Genomic DNA, 12961 nt, shown 5'->3' on the forward strand with positions numbered 1-12961 from the left:
CCAGATATTTTTATTTTATTCAATCACTATGGCTGCCCAATCACAAATGTTTAAAGGTAACTAACAGCATTAAAAATGGCAAATATTTTTTTTAAATCCAGAACATTCCCCCCCCCAAAAAAAAAAAATCAAGAGACTCTATAGATCAAAATTCACATAAACATTAACATTACCGGCTCACACAATATCCTGGCCCAGTGCCTCATGAACTGCTAGGTCATCAAAGCCTTTTTAAAGGTCAGACAGCTCAGGACCATACAGATTTGGGGGGTGAGGGTAGGACTGCTTCTCCACAGGGCAGGAACAGTGACCAAAAAGGCCAGCTTCCCAGGTCTTGCTAGATCAACTATGTGTGAGAGATGGGCGGGGTATCAGCTTGATCTATTGGTAAGCACCATGCAACATGTTACTTGATCTAAAATGTAAAATACTAGATGTCAAAGGAATCATGCTTGACAACACAGATCAGAAAGTTCCTATTTCAGGAATCTAAAGTAAAATTCTCTTTATTTATCCCAGATTTTTCATGGTACTAGATTTCTAAAATTGAACATGTTCGGGACTCAAAACCTATCAGGAAATTATACCCAACTGGCATAGATACTCTTGGTATGCAACCACTTTCTAGAAAACCAAGGAAGCATTCTCAGCAATTAAAAAAAACACCAGCCTTGATGTATAGAAAAGCATGGAGCTAGATTAAAATCAAGGGGTAAGGGGCTCATTAAAAACCAGGGTGCTTTGATCCAATGCAGGGATCACTCAAGGACCCCGCCTCTTTTGTGTGCCACCGTTGTAACTGCAAGGAATCCAGACTATTTCCCCCCATTAAACAGTGTCCAATGCAGTAAGCTTCTCGGGAATATAAAAATAGCTTTTGCTCTCCTCATAACGGTCCAGATCACATAAATAGAAAAAGCATCTTGCATTTTTGGGTGGATCCAGATCATCATTTTTACAAAAGGGTTGGAGCTAAATCCAGGATGCCTGGGCTTGGAAAGTTCTTCCTGAAAACTGAGACCCTGAAGTAGAGCCACTCCCAAAAGTAGGCAGTATAAGCACGGATGTGTGCAATTTGTTTTAGATCCATTGGGTCTGTTGAGTTTTGTTTTGTGGTTTCTGATTCAGAAGAGGGACAAGCAGTAAGTCTGATTTAGGACTCTGAAATTCATCCTTCTGTCTCTCTTAAAGCAAACATAGCTCCCACCCCCCACCCACTCTTGCCAATAAGTGGGATAATATAATGACTAAGGAGAAGCCCTGATTTCACCTAGCCATTCTTCACCAAGCTTTGATGCTTCTACATACCTTCTGTAATGGTAACAACAGCTTACTACTTTGAAACAACTGAGATAATAAAAAGAACATTTTGAAGGTAGATTTGCATATATATCTTACAAAATTTATTAGTCCTTAAAATACACACATGTATTCAAACACTACATGTGAAATGAAGTATTGCATTTATATCCTTCCTTTCTTAAAGGAGCCACAGCGGAATACATAGCATATTTTCTGTCTATTTTTCTCCAGAACAACAGTCCTGTGAGGTGGGTTGGGTTGAGGCACTCTCCCACACCTTCATTTCAGCAAGTAGAAGATAGCAGTAGATGGAAACGCCCCTGTCCATTTTACTGATCTCATTCACTTAAAATGGATCATTCATAGGTGTTTCCGGCTAGTCTGCTGGTGGTGTACATAAAAGCACATAAATGCAAAATATGATTAGGGCAGAAGAATGTAAGAGGAACTTGGCTGCATCAGATCAAAAGGTTTCTTTCTTCATCTGATCCAGCTGAGTCTGCACAAATTAGACCAAAATAAGGGGGAGGCTTATAGATTGGGGTTCAGCACACTGAATGAATTCAATTCATTATATTAAATCATAATGCAATTTGAGCATAGCAGAGAAAATGCAGAGAATTTGCATTTTGTTAACCTGGCTTTTGGGTTTAGCATGTTGAATAATACTAGCAGTTCAAAGTAAACTGCCCTGACTACTCACATGCTACGGGTCATATGTTCAACATTTTCCTAATGACATTTAAAACCCTAAACAGCTTAGGAACCCTCTATTAAGAGGGAGAATTTGTCCCAGTATATGCAAGCCTGAAAATTAAGACCTACAGGGTGGTTCCTTCTTGGCACCCCAAGGTTAGGAAAAGTGCATGATGTAGGGCAGAGAAAAGGACCTCTTCTGTTGTGCAACCCCAGAACAAATGTCCCTTCTTGGAGACCAGACTGATAGCCACTTTGCTTACATTTCTATGACAAGTAAAGACTTTTCACTCTGTCATTTGGAACTTAACCTCGGTCTGGTAATGCCCTGTTGATTCTTGTCAACATCTGTGTCTCTTGGTTATGTTAGTAAGGTAATTGCTGTTTTACCCCACTTATTTTATGGATTGCATCCTACCCCATCCTAAGGACAATGTGTTAGCTATAAATATTAATAAATAAATTAGTAAACCCAACCAAATGTAGCCTCTGGATGCTTGCAAGGAGGTTCAGCATCAAGGCAGATTCTCCTTCCTATTCCTTCCTACTGCTGCTTCCCATCCATTAAGTACATTGCTTTAGAACAGGTCAGCGGCATGTAGCCATAATAGTTGCATCTTTGCCATGCTTTAGCTTCTCCAGAAAATAAAGGGGCTTCTTCTAGCTTTCGGAGGTCCTTCCAATGGGTTTTTTTTAATGGCAAGGGTGCTGCAGCTGGTATGCCATGTGGGAAATATGGTTCCTCCTTGATGTCTGCCTATAAGGTTTGCCATCTCCTTCCTTGTCATTGATTCAAAACGAGAAGACACCCCACTTCCCATGAAAAAGAAGATGGTTACAATTTTGCATTGGTTACCAAGGGCAGAAAATCCAGAGTAAAGTAAGAGCAACCTAGGAGGAGCTTACACAGGACGAGACGAAAGGGTCTATCTACTCCATCCTCAGTATTCTGTTTCCAGCAGCAACCAACAGCAATCCTTTGCCTCCTACTCCTAGTTAAGATCCAGCGGCTTCCAGGTCCTATTTTTGGCTTCGGCACTTGCAATTAAAATAAATTATCTTGAGCGATAGAGAGGCACTCAGTGAACTAATGCTCTGTGCTCTACAAAATAATGAACTTTTGCATCTCACACGTCTCAAAAGATGCTCGAAATAACCTGCCACCACCAGCCTTTAATGTTGTAAGATATTTCACCTATCTGGAGCTGGACTATATTGCACAGATAGGCAGCAAGGCAGGAAAACTCCTCGGGCAGAAACAAACCTACCGGTTCCTATCTGAAGACAACCCAGCGTTTCGGAAATGTCACGAGTCTGGCATCCTCCTACACTTTCAGGGATAGACTGTCTCTGAACATGGAAGATCTTCCTCAGGGAATCTCACACAACCGTCCCTTTCCCGTACGGATCCCAATACTAGACGAGTCGACCCACCTCCTTACCTGCACCGGTGCCTCCCCGGGACAGCCTTCTAATCCTTCGGCGGGATACCCTTCAGTGCTCCCGGGCATTTGCTCCGAGCACGGAGAGCTTCCCCGAGACGGGACTTCCAACTCCAGGGCTGTCTGGGTCCCTTCGGCTCCGCCAGGGCTCCCGGCACTTTCCGGCATCGCTCCCACCAAGATGTGCCCTCCGCGCTCGGCTGCGCCGTCGCCGGTCTTGCTGGAGGAGAATCTATCCTGGAGGAGCTCCGCATTGGGCTTCCCCCAGCCTTGCCTCTTCATCTCTCGGCGCGGAGCAGCGGGGGCGACGTTCCCTTCGGACTCGGCTTGGAGGAGGAGGAGGAAGAAGAAGAGGGGGCAGCGGGAGCGGTTACCGCAGCGAGACCGGCGGGGTTGGGGGAGCGCGGGCTGTCGCTGCCACGGGACTCGGGGACCCGCGCTGGCATCCCAGCGCCAGCCAAAAAGCAGCGTTTGAGGGAAAGAGCGGAGCTGCAGCTGCTTCCCCGCCTGACTGGAAGGACCTGGCGGCAGCGGCGGCGGCTCCTCGGCTCGCGCGCCCTCCGCCTGCTGAGCTGTCAGTGGTTTGGCAGCAGCAGGAGGAGGAGCCGGCGGCGGCGTCCCTCGCGGTCCGCCATACAAAAGGTCCAGGTCTCCAGCCCGTTTACATGCCCTCGCTTGGCAGGCGGCTCTTCGGCGCCTTTGGACGGCACTTCTCGGCGGGCTCTTTCGGCTGCTCGCTCCGCGCATCCACGGCGCTCGCTCCTTGAGCTCCGGGCCGCCGCCGCCGCCGCCGCCGCCGTCTCCTCGTTCTCCCGTGTGCTGTGGGACTACGGAGGTTTCGTCAGGCCGGACGGCTGCCTCATGCTCAGTCGCCCCCGACCCCCGGGGACCGGCTTCGGAGCCAACCGGGCGCCTTGGCTTCCCAACCGGCTGGAGCGAATTTCCTCAGGCTTGGAAACGAGAAGCCGCCGCCGAAGCAGGAGGGCCCGGCCCGGGTTCTTGCGAGCCCTCCAATAAGAAGTGGCTCAGGCGGTTTCCATGGAAATGGTGGCAAGAGTGGGGGGGGGGGGGGTGGCGCGCGGGCTGGTTATTGATTCGAGGTTCCGGGACTGCAGCAAAGCGCCGCCGCCGGGCGAGGAAGGAATCTGGTGGCGGGGACGAAGCGGGGAGGCTGCGACCCAAAGTGTTCTTCTCCAATCTCAGGGTCGCCAAGAGCCCTTTGCAACCCAGGCCACAGTCCCTTGGCTGGGCTCTGATCCCTTGTTGTTAAACCGGTCTGTCTTTGGTCTTGCCTAAAGGGCGAAGCGAAGCGGTGCTTTTGCACCACAAGGTAGCCTCCGATGTAGTTGGCTTTGAGCTTTGCGTTTGAAGGAAGCGTGAACCTAGTCAACGGGGGGTTACTCAAGAATCGTGATTAACAAAATCTTAGCTTTCTACCGCGTCTGAGTCCAGCCGCAGTCTAATTCATTGGAGAAAGCAGGCTAGAATGGGCAAAAACATGAGCTATCCAGAATTGCCTTGTGGCGAGAAGGGAGGCAAAACAAATTTAACAGATAATAATTATTTGACCCAAGTGTAACCAGCTGATTATAAGGCATGTGTTTTCAGGACTCTGAACACTAGCTCAGGCAATTGGCTGCCCTTGACAAAGGGATGTTACCAAAATATCACATGCACACTCACACACTAACCACAAACTACAAAAGGACACTTTTCATCCTACAACCAAAATAAGCTGCCATATCTTAAGGTTCTTAAGGCCAGTCTCTGTTGTTGTGAGAAAAATAATAGAGGATTATGTACTTTGCCTTGATCAATATGAACTTCAGGGTATATATCTAATAAATAAAATTGAAATACACTGCAAATCCATTATGGACAATATTGTTGACTCTGTTGGCAGCTTTCAAGAAGGTATCTCCCCATCCTATAGTTGTGTTTTGTTTGTTTTCTTTTTATTGGAGGTTTAAGGATTTGAACCTTGGGATTTCTCCTATGAACAGCCTCTTCCTAAACTGATCATTCAGGTCACTGCTTAGCATTCACCTTTCCCAATCTTGTTGTCAGGTTTGGTTAAATGGTTAAGGCACCAGGCTAGAAATTAGGAGATTGAGTTCTAGTCATGCCTTAGATATGAAAGCTGGCTGGGTGACTTTGGGCCAGTCACTCTGTCTCACCCATGATGATGTCAGATTTGGATGAAAAGCCCTTTAATCAATTCCTGTTGCAACCAATGGATCCACATTCAATTGATTAAAAAAACCCTTTTTAAAAGTGAACCCTGCACTTATGAGAAAATGCTAGGAAAGAAAAAAATACTGGTGTCCTCTGATTTGGTTCAACTACAACGGTCCAAATTTGATACCGATTTGATATATATTTTATCTTATTTTTATTTATTTTATTCATTTTGTATGTTTTTGATATATATTTGATTCATAATGGGGTTTTGTTTTAGCTTAGTGTGTTATTTATCATGGCTAATAAACAGTAACTGATCATGTATTACAATGTGCAAATCTAACCATTTGTTACTCACGTAAAGCAAGACACCACATGATATACAAAGAGCCAGTAGTGATTGATCAATAAACTGGAAAGTTGCTATCTCCTAAAACATGCCCTGTGCATTCAGCCACTAGATTTGAAATGGAACTCCATATATTCATATATGAATACAATCATTATCTTGGTATGTGGTCTGGACCAAGCCATCATCATAAGACATATATGGTTTTGGCATACCGGTAGAGCATAGCAATTATATTTTAATAACCCAAGTTTAATGTTTGGGGTGTTGTGTGTACCCAGCCCTTGAGAATGAAAGTCACTTGGGGGAAATTCGTGAACATTTCAGGTTATGTGTCTTAACTACAGCATATCCCAGGCAGAAGTAAAGCACCTTAAGGACTCCCATATATATCACCTATTCCTCAATGCTTCAACAACGGCAGTTTCCAAAGCACTTGAAAAGTTGTAATACCTTCAGAGGCATATCTCCTTGAAAATACACCATGTTGAATTGTATAGCACAGTGAAACATCAGCAAAGGAAATGTTTTGTGGCATTCTGCATTATGTCATAAACTGTTTTATGATAATTTTCATGTCATAAAATGTTTTATGAAATTTGCCAAATTTCAGTTCTACAAGAATTATGGTCCCAGATTTTGGATGCATTTTGCAAGGCAGCCCATTTGAGCACCTTGGTTCAAACCCGTTGCCCTATGATGCTCTGCTTCATCCAGTTGCACCTGTAACCCACAGCTGCACCCAGTTGCACCTCCAAATCACAGTCAGAGGTTATGGGAACACAATTGCTAGTATTATGCAGAAATGTGGGTGTACACATTTTATACTTCTGTTCCTTTTCTGGACTATACTATTCTGTCAAGGGTCCAGTGATTTTGTAAGTTAGTTCAACAAATCAGAAAATTGTGGTGTTCAAGATGGTACTCCAGATGAGACACGCCTGTTTCAGAATGGGCACCACACTCCCTGTATACCACAAACTGTTTTCAGTTCAGAAGAATAACTCCTGGAAAAATGCCAGACCACCCTAGAGCAGCAGGATCAAAGGGAAGTTCTATTCTCCAAATAGTATGTTTTGCTTAAGCTGAGTTCATACCATTGGAAAGGGGACAAATTAAAATCAAAGTCTTTAACTGGGGGTCTATGGATCCCTTGGGGGGATGTCTGTGAATCGTGTTAGGGGATCTGTGAACACAGATTTGAAAAATATTACAATTTATTTTCCTTAACCTCTAACTGAATTTTAGCTTTTAATACAATAATGTATGTTGGCAAAGTGATTTATGGTCTGCAGACTCCAAAAATGTATGCTATTTTAATCTCACTGTCTAAAATTCTTATGCCCTTAAAACAATATGTATTATCTTGTTATTGATTTAAGGGATGAGTAAAAAAAGCACACATATTACATTTGGTTTTTTTAAAATGTTTGTTAACCATATTTGAACAGTATGGTTTCCTTTCTAATACAACCCATATCTATGCATTTTTGGATGGCATATTACCCATTTAAATTCATTTTTTTCTGAGGTTTCCCCAAACTTTCAGGGGCATCCAGGCAGTGATGGGATTCAATTTTTTTTACTACCAGTTCTATGTGCGTGGCTTGGTGGGCGTGGCAGGGGAAGGTTACTACAAAATCCCCATTCCCTCCCCACCCCACTAACCTGCTTTCCAGCTCCATTCTCCTGTGCAGGGCAACTAAAGAAGACCCAGATCTACCAGCCAATCACTTGGGAGGCAGAGAATAGATGAGAGCAGGGCCAGTCAGAGGTGGTATTTGCTGGTTCTCCAAACTACTCAAAATTTCCGCTACCGGTTCTCCAGAACTGGTCAGAACCTGCTGAATACCACCTCTGCATCCAGGGCACAAAAAATGTTTAAAACCCCTGTTTTAGAGCAAGAAGCAGTCTGAAGGAGGTGACTATTTACTATATGTAGCATATAGCAAAATGTTAAAAAGCATATCACAATTACATTCTCAATGAGCAAACATGGAGCTATTTGCTCCATTTACAAATTCAAAGGTAGACTGTTTATACAGTCAATACGTGATGGACTTTGCATACAGAAAGTCTCTGGGGTTTCCCCGATATGTGCTTGGAGGGCACTACTCCACACCGCAACTACTATTCTGAAGAAGAGAGCTTTCCCCACTTATGGAAGAGGCTGGTGCACCTGCCATGTTGAGTCCTAATCCTATTGAGGATTGCCCAGATCTTATGAGGTAGATTGAATCTTTTTGGTCCAGCTGTAAAGCAAGGAATGTTGTAATACACTGGAGAAGCAATAAAGGGTCGTTTTTTTGCATCCAGGCCTGAAGCAGATTGAAGTTGTTATCTGACAGTTTCTGACAGTCCTAACAGGTCTGGAGAATAGCCTGTTGGTTATAACATCAGTGATATCTGCATTGATTGGCAGGTGAATATTACTAATTATTTTTCTTATATTCTTGCAATATAGTGTTTTCTCTTCAGAGGTCTGGTGGAGGAATATGGCTCAAAACTGGTAACCAGAAACTGGGGGTAGATCTTATTGTGTCCTATATGATGCTCATAATATAATTCAGCAATGTATTGATCAATCTGTTATGGCTATTTATCCAGATTGAATTTATCCTGATTTGGCTGTTGAAAGACAAGGCTGAACATCTAAAGGAGGTGGTATACTGGAGGTGCTCATAGTAAAAACTACTTCCTTTAAATTGTGGTGATTAACAAAACAGTTGCTAGATGTCATACTAATTGATGAATCAATTAGGCATTGTTGAATGAATTAACAGTAGTAACAGCATTAACAGCATTAACAGCACTAAACACAGCATATGTAGTGTTGTGATTAACTTATTGGAGTTGGACTGGTGAAATTCAGATTCATTTCTCCAGTGGACATAGAATTCACAGGATGAGTTGGGCCTACCCTCCCTCTTTTTCTCAATCCAACTTACTTCACTTGTCTATTAATCTCTCATGGTTCTGTCTTAAGAGTCATTCTTAGATGAAGAAGACCATCAGGAGAAGACATCTCAACAGCCAGATACCATACTTGCAAGCTTTAGCAATTATGCTAAAGCCAACAAAAGATCCCACTGCCTTTGCTTGGACCAAGAACTAGATCATGCAGAGAGTCTTTTCTACCCTGTTCTACCCTGCCATTAACCTGGGTATGACAAAGCAACTGGAACAAAACTGATCTGTGAAGGTCATCCTTGCTGTAAAAATATCCCGTGCATTTGACTTCAGCTCAACTTGTGATTTCCTTGCTCATTCACATGCTGACCCTCCAGCAGAATGGTTTTGCATTCTGAACCTGAACTGGACTACAACACTATCTTGAAGGATTTATCATGAAAACCAGGCCAGGACACTATCGATCGTGACATTAAAAATACTTAAGCTTTGTCTAACCTATCCTATGCAATTGTAGGTTCCAACTCACCTGTTTCATGATGAAATCAGTCTTTGTCTGCAGTTCCTTTATTCCTTTTTACAGACCAGTTTGAGGTCATTGCCAGAGAACTGAAATGTTCACTTACTGATGTTTGGCCTTTTATAGAAGCTTTGGATGACATCATCTAAAAATTCTAGCTGTGAGCAATAGATTTGCTGCTTTTTGCATTGCAGTTTCTGGACCTCCAAAGACTAAAACATTAAATGGGAGATCTGGACATTCAGCCTCTAAATCACAACGACCCAACAACACTCTGACTGCATTAGTATAAAACTAGAGGGAGTTGGCATTTCACCCCAAATCTCCCAGATGAAAAACAATGATATGCCCATAACAGCAAGTTTCATCTTAAGAAGGCAGAGTGTTCACGTTTTCCCCACAATAAGCTGGCAGAAGATTCTTTTGCGCCAGATGTGTGACTTGGTTTTGCAGCAACAGCTCCTGCGTAATTTTGAATGCTGATTGTCCTCCTGCTTAGTTAACAACAGAATGAAATCTACATACACCATTTGTGAAATGAAAGGCTGTACAATGCAGGGTGCTTGCAGTTACATACATGCACGTCGAAAAACCATATCCATATCCATCCGTTTAGAAGCATCTTCTAGAGATGTCTGAAGAATGATAATCATTCTTCCCTCACACCCACCCCAGCTTTGCAAAGGAAAAAAAATGTTGCGAAACATCATGTGATGGCAATGTGACCCCGTGAGTTTGACACCTGTGCATGAAGGCATCAGGCTAGAAACCAGAAGACCATAAATTCCAGTCCCACCTTAGCCACGAAAGCCAACTGGGTGAATTTGAGCCAGTTAGTCTCTCTCAACTCATCTCACCCCACAGGGTTGTTGTTGTGGGGAAAATAGGAGGAGGAAAAAGGATATATTTGCCACCTTGAATTATTTGTAAAAATAATAATGGCAGGAAATAATGAACAAACTTTTAACATCCGTCTGGCATAGGAATCTTAATATATCAAGGCTATCCATGGAGCAGAAGGGTGATAAAATAAAACCCTCAAGGTGGCAGCCACAAGCCAATAATTAAGGTCCTGTCCTTTTTTTTAGGCCATGTACGGTCACACATTAAAAAGGGGGTGGTGGCTTCAATTGTGTAGTTGCTATCTTGACTGTTTCAACACACACACCCCTCACCAAGCATGTCTCTTTTCTCATTTCCTTCTAACATGGAGACAAGAGTGATGGGAAGCTTTATCTGCTAAACGGTGGGATAGTTGGGAGTCTACTTGGTGCAACCATTTTAAATTATTGGATTGCTTTCCCCTTCCCACAACTCCTTAAGTATGCACGATGATTTGCCGCAATGGAAGAGGAAACAGTTTGCCCATGTTCAGTCAGTGGGACAATGTTCAAAGTTTTATAAAACCCTAGTAAGACCACACCTGGAATACTGCAACCAATTTTGGTCACCATACTACAGAAAAGATGTTGAGACTGGAATAAGTTCAGAAAAGAGCAACTAAGATGATCAAAGGCCTGGAGACTAAAACATATGAAGGGCTGCAGAATTTGGGTTTGGCTGGTCTAAAGAAAAGAAGGACTAGGGGGATATGATAGCAATATTCCAGTACTTGACGGACTGCCACAAAGAAGAGGAGGTCAAATTATTCTCCAAAGCACCGGAGGGCAAGACAAGAAACCATGGATGGAAACTAATCAAGGAGAGAAGCAACCTGGAAGTAAGGAGAAACTTCCTAATAGTGAGGACAATTAACCAGTGGAACAGCTTGCCTCCAGAAATCATGGGCACTTCATCACTGGATGTTTTTAAGAAGAGTCTAGACCAGGGGTGTCAAAACCCACCCCAGCTCCATGAAGGCAAAAAAAAAAGTTGCGATATGTCATGTAACATCAATGTGATGTGGCGAGTTTGACATCCATGGTCGAATCTATACCATCTAAAATAGTATAGGTTCTCCTGTTCAGGGGGCTGGACTAGAAGACCTCCAAGGTCCCTTCCAGCTCATTCATTTGTTCTAAATCTTAAGGAAGCAACTTGGAAATGCTTAAGAGTTAATCTGCAAATATTACCAGGCGAAGCAGAAATGCCTGTGGTTCAACATTGCACTTAAAATAGGTCAATACTATTTCCAAATGCATTTGGCAGAGGAGGCGCATTTAAAGTGTCACACTTCCTTACCTCACTCCTATTCAAAGTTCAGAGTGGGGGGAAGGACACATTTTAATCCCAAATTTGGCGTGCTATGGATTTAGTATCATTGCTGTCAAAAGGAGAGCACTCATGCCCTCAATACAAAGATTGCATTAATAAAAAGAGGACAACATGCACATTATTTTGACAACAGAGCAAGAGCCATCAGACAAGATGAATCATGCCTCTGAAATTCAGCATACAAAGGAGTGCCAGCAAATTTGAAAGAAGATGAGAAAGGCTGGGCTGCACAAGAGGGGAAAAAAATCTAGGACTTAATTTGGGCCTGTCAAACTTCTACCACATGCCTGACAGTATTAACAAAGCTTAACATTATCTGCCTCCCTTTTATAACCAATTTCTGCAGCAAAATAGGCCCTCTGACGCCATGTGTTCTAAAATATGGAAGGCAGCTCAGATGCAGAATTAAGTCCCCCAAATATCAAGGGAAATAAAGGTGTGGATGGACTCAGTTATAGTGGCCATGAGTACAGCATTGGAGGACTTGAAGGACCAAGGTAGGGATGGTTCATTCTGCTAGAGAGAAGTTCCCTGAGGATGGGCTCCAGCATGAATCCGAAAGCTCGGAAGACAAAACCTCTGGTCCCAGTGATTGACCCAGATTGGATCTTGCAACATTATCCTGGGACAGATATATTTGCCTTCATTCAAGGTTCATCATAGAGAAAATACTGCCATGTCTATGTGCCACTGACATGATGGACATGATCAATCCACAAAGTCTAATACAGGGGTCCCTAAACTTGGCAACTTTAAGACTTGTGGACTTCAACTCCCAGAATTCTTAAAGTTGCCAAGTTTGGAGGCCTCTGGTCTAATAGGTGTTTAGTAACTTATTTGACTGCTGACCAGCTCTTACTGTAAATAAATGTCTCCTAAATTAGGAAGTTGTTCAGGACCTCGAATGTTTCTGCTTCCCAGAAACTTAAATCCATTATTTCACATCTTGAGCTCTGAATTGATAGAAAACAGAGCTTCTGATTGATATCCTTTCAAGTATGAGATGAATGCCGTCTTATCCTCCCTCTGTTTCAAAAAGACAGACATTCCCAATTACTTCAATCTCTCTTCCTATCCAGTTATGCTGCCCTTCTCTGAACTTCTACTTTCTCCAAATCCTTTGTAAAGAAATGGGAAACATAATCATTAAATAAATGTGTCATGCTTCTGCTCAGAACAGACTTTTAAAAATCCTAAAAATAATTTAGGATAATGACTAAGAGAGAAAAACCTCTTCAGTTCCAAGTTCTGAAACTAGATAATTTAGTTTTGTACTGTTCACATGTGTACACTTGTATTAGAAGGTGTGTTAAATGTTTAAGGGCCATAGATCATCATTATAGAGTC

At 42.9% G+C, this 12961-nt stretch overlaps 1 protein-coding gene across 7 annotated transcripts in view; it reads right to left on the bottom strand.

Annotated features, from left to right (window-relative positions):
* The window catches only part of TSPOAP1 (TSPO associated protein 1), a 73500-nt gene extending 69080 nt beyond the window's left edge, over nt 1-4420 (bottom strand). For 6 of the 7 annotated variants that reach the window (XM_087958598.1, XM_087958628.1, XM_087958585.1 and 3 more), the window contains exon 1: nt 3441-4420. In XM_087958598.1, the coding sequence (XP_087814724.1) occupies nt 3441-4187 (747 nt within the window). In that variant the 5' untranslated portion in view covers nt 4188-4420. Of the gene's footprint in view, nt 1-3432 lie in introns of all 7 variants that reach the window. The other variant, XM_087958609.1, reaches the window with a different exon arrangement.
* Nucleotides 4421-12961: the final 8541 nt, after the last annotated feature.

This window comes from Notechis scutatus, chromosome 1 (assembly GCF_049901735.1).
Source record: "Notechis scutatus isolate UNSWTSFEM ecotype Mainland chromosome 1, rNotScu1.2, whole genome shotgun sequence".
NCBI classification, from domain to species: domain Eukaryota; kingdom Metazoa; phylum Chordata; class Lepidosauria; order Squamata; family Elapidae; genus Notechis; species Notechis scutatus.